Raw genomic sequence first — 19,829 nt, 5'->3', positions numbered from 1 at the left:
TGTTTTGTAGTAGTGGTCTAAGCCACCTACAAAACCGATGATGGATCATTCCATGGCCACAACCACTAGCAATGCCGCCGGTGGAAGCAAGATCCACCTGTCGTCGTTGCAGCACGGCAGCGCGTACGGCCAGGCGTACTACAGCCAGAATTCCGGCGAGCCCGGTGACGCGAACGACAATGTGATGCCCATCGTGTTCGTCGCCATCACCGGCCTTGTCGTGCTGCTCAGGCTCCTCTGCTGTGGCTTCCGGAAGGACGAGGAGGAGCAGGCGACCGGTACGGTGGTGGGGACAGAGCGGGTCAGCCGAGCAGCCGAGCAGGAGGCTTGGCCGACAGGGATCCTTCCACGGTGGCCGCCGTGGAGGTGCCGCCGGTGCGGTGGGCCGAGCCGCCGCTGGTGTGCACGTACAGGAAGGAGGACGGCTGTGGGGAGGACTCGTGCGGGGTGTGCCTGGCGGAGCTGGCCGACGGCGAGGCCATCAGGGTGCTGCCGGCGTGCATGCACTTCTTCCATGCCGCCTGCGTCAACGAGTGGCTGCGCGGTCACGACACCTGCCCGCTCTGCCGCGCCCCGCTCATCGCTCCCGGTCCCAGCGACGACACCTAGGCGTGGCCATGGCCATGGCCATGAACTCCTCGGTGCTGTTCAGCCGGTCAACAGTTTTCTCTTACTATAAGTAAGTAAGTCATGGTTCTATATTACGACGTACTGGAACTGTATATACTACAGAAATAGATGAAGTTATTCGTCGTCATGCTGTCTGCGGCAAAAGATAAGAGGCTGCGACGAGATATTCGAATTTTTCTTCGAATGGAACTCGTTACATCGACAAGTGTTCACATAATATTTTATATTTCTCTTAGAAGTGTTGAACTTTTATTTGTGGTACCAATATTTTTTGTGAAAAAATTACGTAGCCGACACGAGGAGGTGCTGTACCTCGTGTGTTTGAGCAAACTTTACAACTTATTACATGTTAAATAAGTACCATATATGGTAGTCGACTAGTCGTAGTAAAGTTTAATATGCTGTTCTAACTGTGATTTTTGTATTCACTGCTACTACAGTCTACAGAAATTATTCTTGTCAGTGGCATTTTCACCACCGGTTTTGTGAAAACCCGTTGCTAATGATTTTTACCACTGCTTCGTAGTACAAACCGGAGGTGAAAATTATCCATATTTTCACCACCGAGTGAAAATGTTAAGAACCGGTAGGGATAATCTCTCTTGGCTTAAACATTCGATGTTACATGGACTAAAGTTTAAGAGAAGATATCCAAACACCGCCGAGTGAAAATGTAGAACCCGTAGTGAAAATTATCCATATTTAAGAAAGTCTACTCACGCCTGAACCTATATATATCCCTCTGTAGGCTTATCCTCCCCCTCTCTCTCCCGAGCTCTGTCTTATCCTCTCTTCCCCCGCTCTTTCTTGGTCTCCCCCTCCTGATGCATATAGAGCACCTCCGAGCGGCAACAGCAGCACGCCATCAGTGGCGTGGGCACACCAAACCTCTGCGCTTAGCAGCAGCTCGGTCGGAGGTCCATGACATGGGCTTGCCGGCCCTAGGCACACGGCACTCGCTCAGTACATGACTAGTAGGTGGGGCGGGCTCTTGGCGCGGGCTCACTAGCCCTTGGTACACGTTGGCCCCTGAAGGGGCAGTCCCTGTTGCAGGCTTGCCAGCCCTTAGCGCACGATGGTGGGGTAGCCCCTAACACGGGATTGCCTAGTATGGATATTTTACTAGCCCACTAGCAATTTAGACATTTTTTTAGATATCCACAAATTCTCTCAGATATCAAATACGAATTTGGATACTTATCCCTAATATCCGAAATTTTTGTCAATATATCCAACTACTATCCTAAGTAAGATCCAATTAAAAATTTATTTCACTTTTATTTAGGGGCTGCTTGGAGGGGCTCCGTTCCAGGTGTGTCCTATACCAGAGCGTAAACCCTTCTACCGAAGCCTCAAATCTTGGGTCAACCTGGCATACGAGAAAATGGCTCCTCCTCAACCGTTCCATGCTAGAAGCGCTCCTCCTCACCTATTACATGCCAGAAGTGCTCCTGTCTGCACCAAACTTGTACCGCAAACCAAAATCGTGGGTCCACTTTCCATTCGAGAAAATGACTCCGCCTCACCCATTGCATGCCACGAAGCAGGAGCGCTCCACCGCTTGCCATACGAGAAAACGGCTCCTCCTCACCCATTCCATGCCAGCGCAGCGCTCCTCGAGCCGGAACCACCCCAGACAGGCACGTAATTATTAATTTATTTCATTATTAGCAACATTCTATGCCAGTCATACACTCCATGCCAGAACTCTCTTCCTGCCTACAGTTTGGTCCGCCTACCATACAACAAACGGCTCCTCGTCTCCCATTCCATGCCAGGATCACGCCTCCTCACCTTTTCCATGCCAGAAGCACTACTTGAGCTGGAACCACACCAAATAGGAACTTAATTATTACTTTCTATTCTATGCCGGTCATACATTCCATAAGCTGGAACCACACCAAACACGAAACACTAAACACGCACTTAATTATTACTTTATTTATTATTACAGACATTCTATGCCTGTCATACATTCCATACAGACACTTAATTATTACTTTCTTTTGTTATATAATAAGCAACAAACGAGCCTTAGCAGTGAACGCTCAACATCTATCAGGGCATGAGGCGTTGCCAACTGTGGAGTTACTGTCCAGTCCCCTCGTTTTACTTTATACAAGCGGTGTAGCAATGCTTCGTGGCTTGGAGAGGTGGGATTAATTACGCGACCTGCGCTGCTACGATGCTGCTTCGTCTGTACACTGTGGCTTGTTTCTGTACACTGCTTCGTTGTGTTGGCCCAAGCAGCTGAACAATGTGATGTGCTACACGCAGGAAAAGGCTGGCCTGGTTGGATAAATAAAGACAGTGCTCCACTAAAAAAAAAAAAGGAAAAAGGCTAGCGGCTAACCAGACAACAGGCAACAGGACACCTAGCTAAAGCTCATGTTGATTTGGCTAATTTGTATTATTTACTTTTCTATATATGTTTTTTTCTTTGCTGATGCATGTAATTACTTTTTCAATTATATTGTGACAATTAAAAATATAGTCTCCTTATCTTAACAATAAAAATGTGAAATTAAATGTGGTTACAGGCAATGAATTGTTTATGAAGAACAGTTTGAATTCCTCGTATAAAATGACGAGTAAAATTTATCAGTCATCCGCACAGTTGTCTAGAGATGTCATCTAGGTCCCCAAAGATCCAAAATATATACTTTGTCTGCGGTCTAATCCAGGTTCATATGAGTGTGTACCTGACCTACTATCCTATGTAGCATGTTCATTCAACGCTTACATGGATCTGATAGATGGGACTCATATGTCAGCGGCAAAGGCTCCACCTTAGAAAAATCCTATCTTTTTCATACGACCTCGGATCAATATGACTTTTATATCAAAATTGTAGTCTCCGATGAGACCTACAACTTTCTAGTTTTTGTGTTTTTTTTTCATTTGAGATCAGTAAGATGCTCAAATAAAATAAAGTTCCAATATCATATTAATCGTGTACCAAGTCTTGCCGCCTTAAAAAATCATATCTTTCTTGTATAATGTCGGATAAAGGTACTTTGTAAATGAAAATTGTAGCCCTAGATGAGACCTACAACTTTATACCATTGAGTTTTGTCATTTGAGATCATTAAGACAATTAGAAAATCATATCTTTCATGTATGATGTCGCATAAAGATTCTTATTTTCTAAGAAGGTTGTAGTGCTCAATGAAATATACATCATTCCACTTTTGTGTTTTTTATTTTGAAGATGTTTGGATTTTTTAAAAATATTTTTCCTAAATAACTTCAAATAAAAAATCAAAACTAGAAAGATGTAGATCTCATCGAATGCTAAACTTTCTTATAATTATTGTGGTGTTAGTATGAAGTTAGAACTTAGCATGTAAAACTTTTGTGCAATTAGACTACAACACATCTTTAGACACGTGAGTGAGTTTAGCTAAGCGTTAGGTTTAAAATTTTGCGAGAATTTTCGATTAGTCCAATCAATTCCCTCTTGGTCGCCGTATTTGATCCTTTCACACGACAGGTACAAATATTGATACTGTTTAAAATAGCTATAGCCAGCTATAACGCCAACTATTGCTGGAGATTTGTTATCTTACATCTAGTACACGCAAAATCAAATTAACTAGAGGGGTACATGAGCTAGCCAGCTAGCTACTTAGGTTCACGTCCCCATGTTCGGGCCGCCTTTGGCAGTTGTGGGAGCGTGGTAGAGCGGGCAGGTGTCGTGCCCGCGCAGCCATGGCTCGATGCAGGCAGTGTGGAAGCAATGCTTGCACACCTTCAGCACCCTTACCATGTCGCCGTCGGCCAGCTCCGACATGCACACTGAACACGTCTGCTCAGCCCAACCGTCTGCCGACCGGTACATGCACTCCAGCGTAAGTGCCAGCGCCGGTGCGGGCACCTGTGTGGCAAAGGACCACCAGACGCCGACGTCCTCCTGTGGTGGCCGGTACGGGCATTGTGTGGCAAAGGACGAGACAGCCATGCGGCAGATTCACATGAGGTTCACGGTCATCTACCAACTACAATGTCTATTAAGAATGCAGTACATCATTTTAAAAAAAATGAAATTCAGTACATCTCTATCTCTATCTCCATCTCTATCTCTATAATCTATCTCTATAATTCTCTCTATTTATCTACTATATTTTTTTAGGGTAAATTTATCTACTATATTTATATATATACTGCTAAAGAGAGCATTGTTTTCTTCGTTTGTTGCTTGTAGAAGCCTCGATCAAGCACTTACAGATTTTAAAGTTCTTGAATTCATATCTGGGAAAATGCTACGTCCGGAAAAACCAATGACCATTACCGGCAAAATAGCACCATGCATTTTAAGATTATATAGTTTGACGAAAACATTTCTTTCACAACAGCAGATTTCATTTTCGCAGCACCGTTTTCACCGTCGGTTTGTACAGAACCAGCACACTATCAGACACAGGGTTTTTCCTGTCGGTTTTCGTTTTCCTGTCGGTTGTATAAAAACCGTTAGGAACTTTAATATTTCCTGTCGGCTAGTATAAAACCGTCGGTCAGGAGCTCTTCAATTATTCCTGACGGCTGCTCCCGGCCGATAGGCTTCCTCTGACCTGCGGCGGCTTTCCTGAAAAATTGAGGACCCACATGTTGGTACATAAAAACTTACCAAACCCTAACAAAGCCCGACCAATTCAAATTTGCGCCACCGCCACCCCTAGGTCTTCCTCCACTCACATCTGTCGCCGCCCCTTGGGCTCCTCTGAGTTCGCACCCACGCCGCCAGCCCCAGCGCCCTCCCCGACGGCCGCACTACCTTCCCCGGGCCCTCCTCAAAGCCCATGCCGCCGTCCCCGAAGACCTCCACGACACCCGCGCCACCGCTCCGGAGCCCTTCCCGAAGCCCGCGCCGTCGCCCCCATTAACCTCCTCGACGTCCGAGCCACCGCCCCTTAGGGCATCAGGACACCTGCGTCGCCGCTGCCCCCAGTTGCCCCCAGAGGCTCGCGCCCCATTGTCCTCTCCGGCACCGGCACCCATGCCGCCACCACCGCACGAGGTCAAGCCGCACCAACCCGCTCGTATGATAGGGTGCCCTCTCTCTCTCTCTCTCCCAACCTCCCTTTCATATCTGCTCTCCCAACCTCAAATCAGATTTGCTAATTCTGGATGATATGGAAATTATTGCCTAGTTAGGTTTCTCACATGCTGTAAAGTGTTGGTTCAACTGAAAATTGAAATGGTGCAAATTATTGGCTAGTTAGGTTGGGGACGAATGCTGGCGCTGCAGGGCCATCAGATGGGCATGTATCCAGACAGTCCAGTTCAATATCTGTGTTTGATTTGGATCAGATCTGCTGCCAAGTAGCAGCAGCAATGGCATTCATTTTGAGTATGTTAGATTTGATTTTTTTTTCTAATAATGTGATGATTTAAGTCATATAGTCGTAGCAGAATTCAATAAGTTGAACCAAGACTGCAACCTTTTTGTTTATTTTTTTGGGCCATGAAACAGCATATGCTTGCTTGATTTGTTAGTGTGTTTTTGCAATGACAGAACAGCTAAAGTATAATTCCCATGATCTGTATGGAATTTCATCGTTTTTTTTAGCAGCAGGCTTCAAAGGCTATAAGTTTAGGTTGAAATTTATATCTAAACTACTAAACTGCATAATGTAGTGGCTTCTTATAGGCAGAAGGGTTACCATGGCACTCCGATTAGAGGTTGCTGACTGAGTTCGTTTTAGTAAATTATGCAAATATTAGCTGGTTATAGGGTTCCACACATGCTGCAAAGGTTAGCTCAATTGCAAGGAATAGAGCCGTTAACATTGTGCAAGATATCATATCCCTTTATCAGTAAGTAAACAAGAAACCAGCCATGCCTTATTCTTATTCCTGTTATGTTTTGACATTATACTAATTCCTTAATTTGTAATTTTTAGGCACATGATGAAGGCTTGTACGTTGGAAAGCTCTCTTAAGCTTTGGCAAGCTTACATACTCCATTTCCAGCAACTGCTTATAGGCAATATAAGTTGGCTGAATGCAGCAAATATTTATGCACAATATAAGTTTGCAGGTATCTCAGTCATGCTGCTTCTATTATCTGAAATTTAGCACTGTTTATTATGCCTTCTGTATGCTGAATTTAAGATGCATGGTGTAGCAGCACTAATATTCCATTGTGTATTTCATGGGTTTTCCTCACATATAAACTAAGACTAGAATTTCAACTCGCAAGTAGGAAAGAGTTCCCTTTGTTTAGTTTTATACAACATCTTGCTGACTTAATGTTTCTGGCCTCTTCTTAGTAGAACTGATGCTGACAGATTCGGCTTCAATTTTGCATATGTTGAGATAACCAATCATGAACATTAGAGGTATAAGCTGCTATGTTCTGGAAATTTTTCATTGTTCATTAGTAGTTGAGTTAAATACTTGATCGAGTTAGCTATGTTGACCTGGGCTTTCTATGTTAGTGTGCTAAATGTTTAGTCTTCCCTTCTTAAAAAAGTTTAGTCTTATAATTTTTTTCTGTATATGGTTACAGTACTGTAGTAGCTTGCTTGTATAAAAATTAATAATCTTTTGGTTTGCACAATAAACCATGACAATGCAATTCTTCTCCATGAGTCCTGTTCCATTGAATGGTTTTAACAATACAAGTAATATTTATTTCCTGAAATTTAAATATGTGGCTTCTTTTCTTTAGTGATCTGCTGAATAAACTACCAACCATATTTGTCATGTACAGATTACAACTGAGCCCAGTATTTATGTGCTTGATACACCTGGTGTTCTTGTGCCAAGCATGCAAGATATGGTTTAAAGTTTGCTTTGACAGGTAACATTTTAGAGCATGCCTTTTTTGTGTGCCATCAACAAATTTGAAGAGTGTGGATCTTTCTGTAAAGTCTGCATAGAAACCCTTGTATACTTGTGGATGTGCCTGACCAATAGCTAATTCTTCTTTACTTGCAGATGGCAGTGGGGTGCATGACCACATTGGACGTGGAGCACTAATTGCAGGAGGTCGGTGCATAGGAGGGCAAGTCTGTTTGATAATCAGTTGCTAGTGCTGAAAGCCTCACTCTGTGTTGTGTTATGCAATATTTTGTGCAGTGGGTATTATGTCCTCTGAACTCAATATAGTGAGGTTGGCCTTGCTGTGTAGTATCTCAACTCACATTATAGGAGCTGTCTTGTTGATTTCTCATTGTTGGGATCATGTATCGATCAATCACAGCTATTTGAATTTGGATGACATGCGAATGTGATGAATAACATATTTTTTATGGACAATGAGTACACATATGTTGATTAACTATGCCTTATGAGTGCATCACTTAGGTATAATTGCTGGATTAATGGTTACAGTATATTAAATTGAAATTTTGGTGGTGTATATGTGTTTCCTGTCGGCATGATAATTTTCTCCTGTCAGCGCTTGTGTCAGGAAAGACATCACTAATCCTGCCGGTTTGTTTTCCTGACGGGAATTCCTGATGGTTAAGGTGGTGGGATTTAGGTTTGAGTGGTCAAATTGTGGCCGTCAGGAAATGTTCCCAGACGGTTAGCCATCAAGAAAAGTCAACCTTTCCTGTCAAGCTGTTCCTGTCGGTGTGTTCCTGACTGTTGCCCGTCATGAATATATTTCCTGACGGATTTTGGTATTTTCCCGACGGTTTTTGGTCGTCAGGAAAAACTCTGAGTCTGGTAGTGGCAGGGGTAAAGTTTCACCATTGGTTCAAAGGCCGACGGGGCACAGTGGGGCGACAAACTACTGATGGTGAAAATTGTTTTCATCATCGGCCGCCATGGAATAATATCCCGACCAGCGGTGAAAACAATTTTCACCAAGGTTACTAATATAGAGATATATAAGCTTTAAGAACAATTTGATGGTTTCATTATCGACCAAGTCTTGAATCTGAATGGAGACCATTGCATTGATATATAAATATATATTTGTGTTTTTAGCTTGGACTTGTGTTCAAGTTTATATCCCATGTTCTTGAGGAAACATTGTGGTCGGGGACTCCTGACTTGAACCGGATGTATATTTTGGTGCATTGTGTAGGTCTTGGACTTGATTTTATATCTAAATTAGTTTTCTAAAGATGCATTATTACCGCCGGCACTAGATAAACCATTGGTGATATAGTAAAATATGCGATGATGATCAAGACATCACAGCTGAATCAAATGGTGCACGAGCGGTGATGAGCTCTTCATCATGTCCAAATCAAACGACACACTAGTGGTGATGAGCTCTTGATCACCATCGGGTCGTACACCGCAACGGCAATAAAAGTCGCTTCCTCACCGCCTAACCAAACAACACAACAGTGGTCATGAGCTCTTCGTCACAGCCTGATCATATTCCTGACCAACGGTGATGTACAACTTCATCACCACTGGATTGTATGCTAGACAGATGATAATGTCCAGTTTGTCACTAGTGGATCGAATGCTGGCGGCAGCGATGGAAATTATATCACCGCCAGTTCTGAACCGGCAGTGATAACCTTTGTTACCACTAACCACTTTTACAAACACTGGCTAAAACAAGAAGAGGGGCTACGAAACGGCGGTGATGAAGTTTGTGTAGTAGTGTTTGTACAAAGCAGGGTATGTTTACACTCAATACAACTAGTTCTAATACTTATTAGATTCGAACACATCAGAATTTATTCTTTTGTGGCATTGTATTCTAAGACATCAAACATTGTTGATATATTAGTAGGCGTGTGTAGCAATAACCTACCCAAATGTTCAACACTGACTCAATATAGATGCTCATATTTCTTTCCTAGATTTATCCCGAAAAGGTTACATAACACGTTTTGGTGCATTCAGTGGTCAACATGTGCATTGTGTGGTGTATGTATATCCAACATTTTACTTTAAGAAAAGTGACCGTTTAGATGTCTTATGATGGAATTTTGTTGGAAAAAGATCTGTTGGATTTTTAACCATTGGATATGAAATTTATGGTCTAGATCTCGTTCGCCAGCCTTAGTTTTTTCCTATTTCTTCCTGTGGCCACAGAGCCACCCATTCAACTGTTGCCACTTCTTTCTCCATTCGTTGCGCCCCCAGCCTCCTCTGCCTCCAGCCTAGGCAGTGTTGGGGTGTCCACCGCCTTTTCTGCCATGACAAGGCGGCGGCGGTGTGTGTTAGAAACAGAGGTAAATGACACTACAACACAAACTCTTTTGGGAGGTGTTTTCAATATAGGCTTCGAGGCGGTTGGGCCGGTTGCCTACAAATGTTGCAACGTGGAATCTTTTTATATGCTTTGGGCACTCTCTTCAACTAAATTAGGTATGTTTACAAGTTAGGAAAAGGGAGAAAGACTAGTTGCAAAAGTTCGCTGCAGATTAAAAGGAGAACTTTTGTTCATGTTCTTGATTCTCCAGTATTATATTTAAGCAATTTATTTTTCCACTAAAAACCAACAAACCATATTTCGTGGCGGTGCATGTTGACTCTCATGAAAATGACCACTCTGATGAAAATAGAAAATTTTGTGGCGGGATAGTCATCTTCATGGTGGTGCATGGAGCACTCAAATGCGAAACAACTAACTTCATGATGGTATGTGGAGCACTCTCAATAAAATGAGTTTCGCGATAGGATTTACATAACCCACTGTAACACCCTAAAATTTGCCTTTTCTAAAATAAAGTTAAATTGATTTAAATACTTGTTTTTGTGCTCATAAAATATAAGAAAATAATATTTTCATTAAATTAAAATTCATCATAAGGAGTAGCAACATGGATGCGCATACATGCCAGTGCATTTGATCTATTGCAATGAGTGGTTGAATCCAAAATTCAAAATGAATTCAAATCGCTTTTGAAAATGGTTTCGAAATGGCTTTGAAATAAAAGAAAAGAAAAGAAAAAGAATTGGAAAATAAAAGAATTTAAAAAGTTGTAATTTTTTTTGGAAAACTTATCAAAATTGCTTATTTTTTTTTGAATTGAAAAGTGTATTTTAAACCATATTCAAATTTGATTTGGTTTATATTTGAAATTGGTTTTGAAATGAGAAAACAAAAAGGAAAATGGAAAAGCTGCTCTCTCTATCTCCCTCCTCTCTTTTTTGGCTCAGGCGACTTGCTCCCTTGTCCGGACGGCCTGCTTCTTTGCCCTATGGCCCAATCCAGCCCGGCCCCTCTTCCCCCTTAGCTCTTCCCCGCACAGGCCCATGCCGCAGCCGCAGCTAGCTCAGCGGCAGCCTCGCCCGTGTCTTCTCTTTCTCTCTCTGATAGCTCGCCCTCTCTCCTGCTAACGCTGACCGGTGGACCCGCTCTGTTAGAATCATCTCCCACCTTCAGCCGTAAGCGACGCGGACTCCTCCGTCGTGGCCGTGTCCGTATTCTCCCCATTTCCTCTCGGTGGCGTGCGTCCCACGCCACGAGGCCCTTAAATAGCGAGCCCCGGCATCGATACGCCCTCGCCAAGCCCTAATTCGAGCCACCACGTCGCCTAGAACCCTAGCGTCATGTCGTCGAACCCTAGCCACCGCCACCACCATGCTCGCCTCGCTGTTCCGCCGCTCAGCCGTCGGCCATCCTACCGTCGCAGGAGCTGGCGATGGCAAGGATACTTATGAACATGAGATGTGAGACTTAATGAAGTGTTGGAATTGGTATAGTGCAAACCTGGATTACTTAATTTGAGCTAAAACTTGAAAATAAGGATCCATCAATAGTAAGCTTTTATGCAAAGTTACTTTTGATACTTGCTATGGACCATCTTGCATCCCTTAAATCTTTTCATACCCTTCGAGTTTTTTCTTTTTTTCCGGTTATGTCTTGCATAATACAATTTAGTACTCACGTTAGTTAACCACTGCTACAGGTCAACCTCAGCAGCAAGTGGGTTTTGCCCATGTTGTATGACGGTTCTGGAAGAAGATAGCCAGCAGTAAGTGTTGTGCTTTACCTCTCATACATGGGCAGGATGATCTTTTGTTGTGTGTTGTATATTATGTTAGTACATGCTACCCTACTATGTCTGAGAAGGAAAAAGCTTATGGTTTGTAAGACTTAAATAAATGGTTTGTAATACTTCCGCACATTTACTCTAATGTAAAATATTTATATCAACTGTTGTAATACTGCAATGCTTATCTGTAACGATCCTCAATAGTTGAACAAAGTTGATGATTCGGGATCCCTCGAGGACACCATACATACTACTGGAGTTGTCTGAGTCCGAAGCATATTGGTCAGAAGTCTCCAAGACAATGACAGTGCACATAAATCAACATAACTTGAGAGGTTCTGCCACACCTAGCTTGTTATAAGAAAGTCTAGTTCGATAGAGTTGGTTGCTAAGTATACCTTGGTATGCCTTGTCCACCACGTAAATGAAATATCCTATCCAATTTGGGCCTCCTGTATAGCTCCCCTGGCCCACTTCGTCTTGGTTGGGCCTTTTTGCTTAATAAAGACGGGGCTACCCGAGTACATAGTATAACAACACCAATGTTCCTAAAAATGATAATATTATTAGGTATCTACTCCCAAAATCAGGAAAAGGACAGCTTAGGAATAAGCTTCCCGTTATATTTAATTGCCGCGTCTGAGCTCAATTGGCCCTTGGATAGTGATAAGAGAGGTGATGTGTGTATCCAAAGGAATGATGCTCCTCTCGCTTCGGCACTTCGCCGACTAGGGATGCAAATGGTACAAATATTATCCAATCACCCGTCTGTCCTAAGGGATTGACATGCTGATACAGAATTTTTTTGTCAATATTTTTGTCAGATGTTTAGATGATTTCTCATATATCGAATAAATTAGAATTCTTTACACGGATGATGAATGCAAATACAATCTCATCAATATCTGCAGGATATCAGATATCTGAATGATATTAAAAAAAATATATCCATATCTAAATTTAAACTTTTAAATATATATAAACTAATTTTTTTATTTTTTAAAAAAATCAAATTTAAAATAAATATAAATATAAATATAAACATAAATAAAATATAAATGTGCAAATGTGTTAACATAATAATACAATATTATTATCCATCCTTTGAACCTCAGGGTAGCCCAGCAGTGTGGCGTCAGTCATAGGCATCGAGGTGGCACTAAAACTAGCATACTCGCATGCTGCTTAGTCTTGAGACTTGACTGCTCGCATCCGCACGGCTTAGCAGGATGTGTTGGCCCAAGCCCATGAAGCACACAACACCACAGCCTGCTTGGTCAAGTCTAATTAGTTTGTATGTCCCAGCTCATTTTCTTTTTCTTATTTTTTGTATGATTTTTGTATATGTACTCAACTACTCATAAGATATCGGCTTAGGTGTGCATAAGTTATGAAAGCTATGACAATAATGCAACTCAACTTTCAAAAAACATGACAATGCGACTTGTATATGAACGATAATTTGCTTCTACACATATAATCTAGTTATAATTAGGAATCATAGAGTGGTCAAATGACTGCAGCACATCTTATATATGTGGATGTCCATTTTACTCAATGTCCAGAGAAATATTCATAGCTGACAGTATCCATGTCGAACTCATCCTGTATTCGATATATATTATTCGTATTCATATCCGATACAAATCGTAGTTGTTACCTATCCGTGTCTGACGCTGAATCCGAGGAAAAATATGAAAACAAATATGATATCAACAATATCGGTTCGTATCCAATCCTTTTGCATCCCAATCGCTGATTCTCAGTGGCACACGCCGCGAGGTCAGGGCTCACCGATAGCTAGAACCAGGAGGAGAATGAGGGTGACAGATGAACAACAAAAATAACATTTTTAATACTATAGATATAGATATAGATATAGATATAGATATAGATAAAGATAGAGATAGAGATAGAGATAGAGATAGAGATAGAGATAGAGATAGAGGTAGAGATATAGATACAGATACAGATACAGATATAGATACAGATATAGATACAGATACAGATACGAATACAGATAGATACAAATATAGATATAGAAATAGATATAGATATAGATATAGATATAGATATAATCTTAAAAAAGTCATCTACCATGATGCTTTACAAGGGAACACACATTATTTGGGTTGCAAGTTTGACTTCTTGTAGAAGTAGAGCCACCGCTAATAATCATAGAAAATATTTTTGATACCAGGATCCTTTTAGATTTGGCTTATTATTCTTTTCTATCATTGATAGATTTTTGATATTTTAGATTTTTTAGTTATCAGTTACCACAAATAATTTTCAAATACCAACCATGTAAAGTCACAAAAAATATGACAAAAAAAGTACACAAGTGGTGGGACCTACTAGTCACTACCGGACTCCTTGAGTTTGCCGAGTGCCCCAAACACACGGCGAAAGACAGAAAACACACGGCGAATCACACTCGGCAAAAAATGACTCGGCAAAGACGTCTTTGCCGAGTGTCTTTTATCGGGCACTCGGCAAAGTTGGAACAAAAAAAAACCCCGAAAAAAATGGAAATTTTTACCGAAAAAATGGATTTTTTTAATTGGTGGAGGCCCACACCGGTCAGTGCCCACCCATCTCCGACTTTTTCGCCTAAATTTCACGGCTACGCGGCCAACGGGATTCGAACCCGAGACCTCCCGCTACGCATTAACCTCCTCTACCACTACACCACCCTATCACTTATGTCTGGATTCCGTTTTAGTTCCCAATATATTATACTAAACCGAGTGTAAATTGCTTGTTTGAGGCCCTAAACGAATTCAAATAAAAAAATTGTAAACTACAAAGTTTCATAACTTTTCGAGATCTACACTTTTAGTTTAGAAAGTTTTTCCATTCGAGGTCATTTATAAAATTTGAATTTTAAAATTTGGAAATTCAAACGCAGTTTTGCATGACAAGATGTTTTCAAATCAAAAAGTTGCCAACTACAATGTTTCATAACTTTTCGAGATCTACACTTTTAGTTTAGAAAGTTTTTCCATTCGAGGTCGTTTACAAAATTTGAATTTTAAAATTTGGAAATTCAAACGCAGTTTTGCATGACAAGATGTTTTCAAATCAAAAAGTTGTCAACTACAATGTTTCATAACTTTTCGAGATCTACACTTTTAGTTTGGAAAGTTTTTCCATTCGAGGTCGTTTACAAAATTTGAATTTTAAAATTTGGAAATTCAAACGTAGTTTTGCATGACAAGATGTTTTCAAATCAAAGAGTTGCCAACTATAATGTTTCATAACTTTTCGAGATCTACACTTTTAGTTTAGAAAGTTTTTCCATTCGAGGTCGTTTACAAAATTTGAATTTTAAAATTTGAAAATTCAAACGCAGTTTTGCATGACAAGATGTTTTCAAATAAAAAAGTTTCCAACTACAATGTTTCATAACTTTTCGAGATCTACACTTTTAGTTTAGAAAGTGTTTCCATTCGAGGTCATTTACAAAATTTGAATTTTAAAATTTGGAAATTCAAACGCAGTTTTGCATGACAAGATGTTTTCAAATCAAAAAGTTTCCAACTACAATGTTTCATAACTTTTCGAGATCTACACTTTTAGTTTAGAAAGTTTTTCCATTCGAGGTCGTTTACAAAATTTAAATTTTAAAATTTGGAAATTCAAACGCAGTTTTTCATGACTAGATCTTTTCAAATCAAAAAGTTTCCAACTACAATGTTTCATAACTTTTCGAGATCTACAAAGTTTATTTTGGTTGTTTGGTCATCTGTTCATCCGTCATGGTCATTCTAACAATGTTCACAAATCTTATATATCTCTCTTGTAGTTTCATAAACTACAAGAGAGATATGTTAGATTTGTGAACAAATTTACTTTCACTTTGTCATATGAAGAAAAGACCAAAACAAACATTGTACATTTTGATGAGTTGTACAACTTTGTAGTTGAAAACTTTTTTATTTGAATTAATTTACTGCTTCAAAATATGCTTTGAAATTTTCTTTGCCGAGTGTCAAAAAAAAACACTCGGCAAAGAAGCTCTTTGCCGAGTGTCAAAAAAAACACTCGGCAAAGAGCTGCTTTGCCAAGTGTCAAAAACAACACTCGGCAAAGAGCTTCTTTGCCGAGTGCCCGAAAAAAACACTCGGCAAAGATGTGTTTGCCGAGTGCCCGAAAAAAAAACACTCGGCAAACCACTTGGCACTCGACAAATTCTTTGTCTCCGGTAGTGAGTAATAATCTCAGACAAATATATGACAAGGGTATCAGCAACTAGAAATCAATTTGTTGACGCTCATGTTGCACAAAGAATTTGCTTTCAACTATATTAGACATTGGAACTGATTCTTGGGTTCTTTCAAACTCGCATATAAAAATGAAATATTGAACCGTAACACACATTATATTTGCAAGTCGGGAAACACTAAATAAGTGAATTTCGGCCAAGATCTTGTAGCCTACTGTGGCTATGGCAGGCCGCCTTGACAGTGGTCTCTGCCACTAGCCATATCCGTTACTACTACGTGACTACCTTTCCAACCAAATCCTCACGAAAACCTGCAGCCATGCATGCAGAGTCTCTGCTCTCTTCTCTGGTCGTCGCCTCCACTAGTAACTGATCTGTCACGCATGGTGTGCTTGTTACTTGGACATTTCTCTCTTTTGAGGATGAAATCCAAGCCACAACTACAAGATTATGTCATATAGTGCTACTGCTTTAATTATTATTATTGTTTTCCATAGTACAAAGAGTAAACTTCATGGCTGTTTCTCTCGAATCCATACCCATTTGGATGAATACGAGACTCAAACAAAGTTGAAGGACTGAAATGACATACTTTCTGAGTTCGAGGACTGGGATGACACACCCCTATAAGTTCGAGGACCGTCCATAAACTTTACTCTAACTTTATTAACCAGTAGTAGCAGGCTAGCAGCAGAATAAATCAGCAGTACCCAGGATAGCTAGAGCCCATTCTGTTCTAGCTATTCACTTCTTAAATTCCGATATAGCAGGCTTTTTCTCAGTCTCAAGCAGATCGAGAGGTGAGTCGTCTCCAAATCATGTTAATCTATATTTCGATGTGTGTGTATTTATATGTATATGCTCTTATTTGCGATTCATCGCAGGCACTGTACCTGTACAGCTACGCTATCAATTTTCAACTGTGTTCCGGTTCTTCTTTCTGTCAAGAATTTCAGGTCTGTTTCCTGTTCTGTGAGGTTTGTGCTCCTTCTGTATAAATAAAGAGCGCGCGGGGTACTGTTGTTTCAATTTCTCTGCTCTAGATCTACTATATAGGTGCTAGTACATGTAGTTACAATCTCTGTAGTTACAATCTGCAGTATTTCCGTTTATTAAACAGATAAGCATGATTTTCTTATTTATAACAAGTTAAGAAATATATATATATATATAGGCAAGTGATCCATGGATCCATGCCAAGGAAGTTCATCAAGGAGGAGCACCACTGGTGCTGGACGTGATAACAAGCACAAGGAGGTTATGCGCGAGCAATCGGCTGTAGGCGCAATGGCAGAAGTTCCTTCTTACTGCCTGTTCCCGGAGGAGACAGGGCGCAACAGTGGCAGCCTCCAGCTCCATGAGCTCTTCTCTGCGGATCGCCAGCAGCCAAAGCCGCTGGAGGTATCCCTCTTCATTTTTAATTAATTCCTTTCCTTTGTGTATATATCCCTACTGCTGTAATGCTACTAGCTATTATATTTATTGTCATCTTTGATTTAATTCTTTGCCAGATCTATTAGATATATACTCCATATCGGCTTTGATTTCATTTATTTCCTGCTAGCGCTAGTTGTTACTTATTAATTACTTTCCCGATTGATTTGTATATATTTTCATCTACGTTTCCTACTTCTTGATTATCTGCTAATGTATTAATGGCATGATACAAGTTTTTCTGCTAGACAGCTTTTGCTAATGATGATATGCCTTATTGAGTACCGTTTTCTCTTTTGATCAAATTGAAATTGGTTCTTTTCTTTTTCTCCGTACCTGACAGCTGGTTAGTTGGCACACCTCTGTCCGATTACTCTAGCCGATTTACCTGCTATCTCTTGGTCATTCAATTTATGTCATATATGTTGCTCCAAGAAAATTATAATGAAGAGGAGCCACTAAGTTAAGGGTTTGATGTCTGCTCCACCCTCCCCCACCGCACCCCCAAAGACCACTGCGGTCGGGAACTAAGGTTGGGGGCACCATGATGGCGAGGTTAGGTGGGGCAGGGTCAAGGAGGTAGAGAGTGGATGACAGGGCAACATGGCGATGTGGTGGTAACCACTGGCCTGAAAGGGAGGCAGAACTATAATCTCTATTTCCATAGGGCAAAAGTGATTTGCTGAGATAGTTGAACATACCACCTTTACAAGATGCATGGTCTTCCTCGACATTTTTGTCGCCCGCGGTGTTCTTCGTTGCCCTCCGCCACCCAGTTCTCCTATGCGGCTATGCCCGATGCCATCGTCGAGTCACCCGGGCCGATGACCTTTTGACAGAGCCTTTGGGATCCCGATCTAGTGATCTCATTGCCGGATCTGGCTTGCTGTGGACGGATTCACACCCCCTGGGCCACGCGACAGTGGCACGACGTCTTACGGTGTCCCATAGTCGACCTGGTGTGCCATTCACTGGATCGAGCGACCGTGAGGTTGGATCTGGTGAGACCGACCTGAGTGTCGGTGAAGATCTCAGCAAGGAGGAGGCGGACCAGGTAGAGGCAGATCCTGTCGGCAGCGGTAGCCCTAGGGGCAATGGAGGCCTAGGAGTCTGGGCGGAAGAGGATATCCTCTGAGGTAGTGACAGAGGACTCCGGCAGAGGTGATGGCCATGATCCCAATGACGGCGGCTGCCCTATGGGCGGCGGAGGCCTTGGAATCTGGCAAAGCGGAAGCAGGATCCTATTGGCTCACGTCTGATTTAGGTAGTTCTAACTAGATGACGATGGGCTAATCGGCAACAAGTGGCGTCACCTCACATGAAGCAGATGAACGATGGCACTAGCGGAGGTCCACAGCGATGGCGCACTAGGGGCGGCGATGACTTGAAGATTTCCACTCGCCGAACCTGACCATTTCAGGAGAGGATGCTGGAAAGGAGGGATGTGCCGAGGTCGTAGTATCTTTTTCCTTTTTTTGGTTTTGTGTTCTCCTCTTTGTTGAGGTGTGAGTCTATGTGCTCTTGTATCATTTTGGCTATGTATATCCTTCATGGATGTAGAGGTCAGATCAATGAATCCATTATCTAAAAAATGTAAACGAGGACTTTGTAGAGTCGGTCGCAGTCCTCCTTATCTAAAAAGCTATTTCCATAGATAGGTAATTAAGTCACCCACATGTGGAACTCATTTCCAAACAAAGCAGCGATGGCGACATCACTACATATCCACAGGCACCATTCCAACAACGTTCTTATGATGATTGTTTCTTCCACTACCTAATCAAGATGCAAGACGCCTTTGCAGTGCTTCTTCTCTGTGCTTCGTGATGAGGCCGTGATTAGCAACATGTTGGAGAACTCAAGCACCTCGCAAAGCTTCTCCTCGTTCTACAGGAAGAAATGAATATGGCATGATTAAGAACACACACAAAACAAGGTCGATCGATCTTACACAAAAGATGGAGTCTTGTGTGCCGACATAGATGAGGAGGGAGCTAACAAAGGCATCAACAATGCTAGTGGTGGTGTCCGGCTTCTACCTGGACATGCTGCTCCTAAGGTCCTGCAATGAATGTGAATACCACAAAAGAGATAATGTTAGCTGGCAATTCCTTTTGTTGTTCACTGTCGTGCAACATCTACATGAGCCTCCATCTTCATCAGCTACCATCCCTCATTGTCTAGATGCCTTCGTTAATACATTAATGGAGGCGGTCGTCTTAGTACAACTGCCTCTATTAATAGATTAACATAGGTGGGCGTTGTTAATATATTAACGGAGACTGACCAAACTATGATGACCATCTCTGTTAATCTCATTAACAAAGGCGGACGCCTTAAGCCGACCACCTCTGGAAAGCCTGATTAACAGTGACGCTTTTGCCGGAGGCAGTTTCCTTATCTGCCTCCTTAAAGCCAAAATTGACGCCACCAAAAATTGTTGCAATAGTAGTGTAGTGAGCTGGTACTACAATGAGGAAGTCAAATGAATGATGGCAGCATTCGGTGGTGGAAGCATCAGATGAGGACCGCGGAAGGTGGTGACGGAGGTGACCCTCGGGGACAATCAATGAAACACGACCATTTGCTTGTTCCAACTAATGCACTGAATTTCT

General features: G+C 41.7%; 1 protein-coding gene across 1 annotated transcript; it reads left to right on the top strand.

The window, feature by feature from the left end:
* The first annotated feature begins 40 nt into the window (after nt 1-40).
* On the top strand, nt 41-609 carry LOC136489719 (E3 ubiquitin-protein ligase EL5-like). The gene is made up of 2 exons (XM_066486281.1): nt 41-278; nt 323-609. Exons 1-2 carry the CDS (start codon nt 41-43, stop codon nt 607-609), a joined length of 525 nt encoding a protein of 174 aa, XP_066342378.1.
* Nucleotides 610-19,829: the final 19,220 nt, after the last annotated feature.

Source organism: Miscanthus floridulus, chromosome 10 (genome assembly GCF_019320115.1).
Source record: "Miscanthus floridulus cultivar M001 chromosome 10, ASM1932011v1, whole genome shotgun sequence".
NCBI lineage: Eukaryota > Viridiplantae > Streptophyta > Magnoliopsida > Poales > Poaceae > Miscanthus > Miscanthus floridulus.
This window is presented reverse-complemented; position numbering and strand designations above follow the sequence as displayed.

Coding starts and splice junctions, on each gene's coding strand:
- LOC136489719 (XM_066486281.1), top strand. CDS start 41: ATGGATCATTCCATGGCCACAACCACTAGCAATGCCGCCGGTGGAAGC. Junction 279..322: donor CGAGGAGGAGCAGGCGACCG/GTACGGTGGTGG, acceptor GCAGCCGAGCAG/GAGGCTTGGCCGACAGGGAT.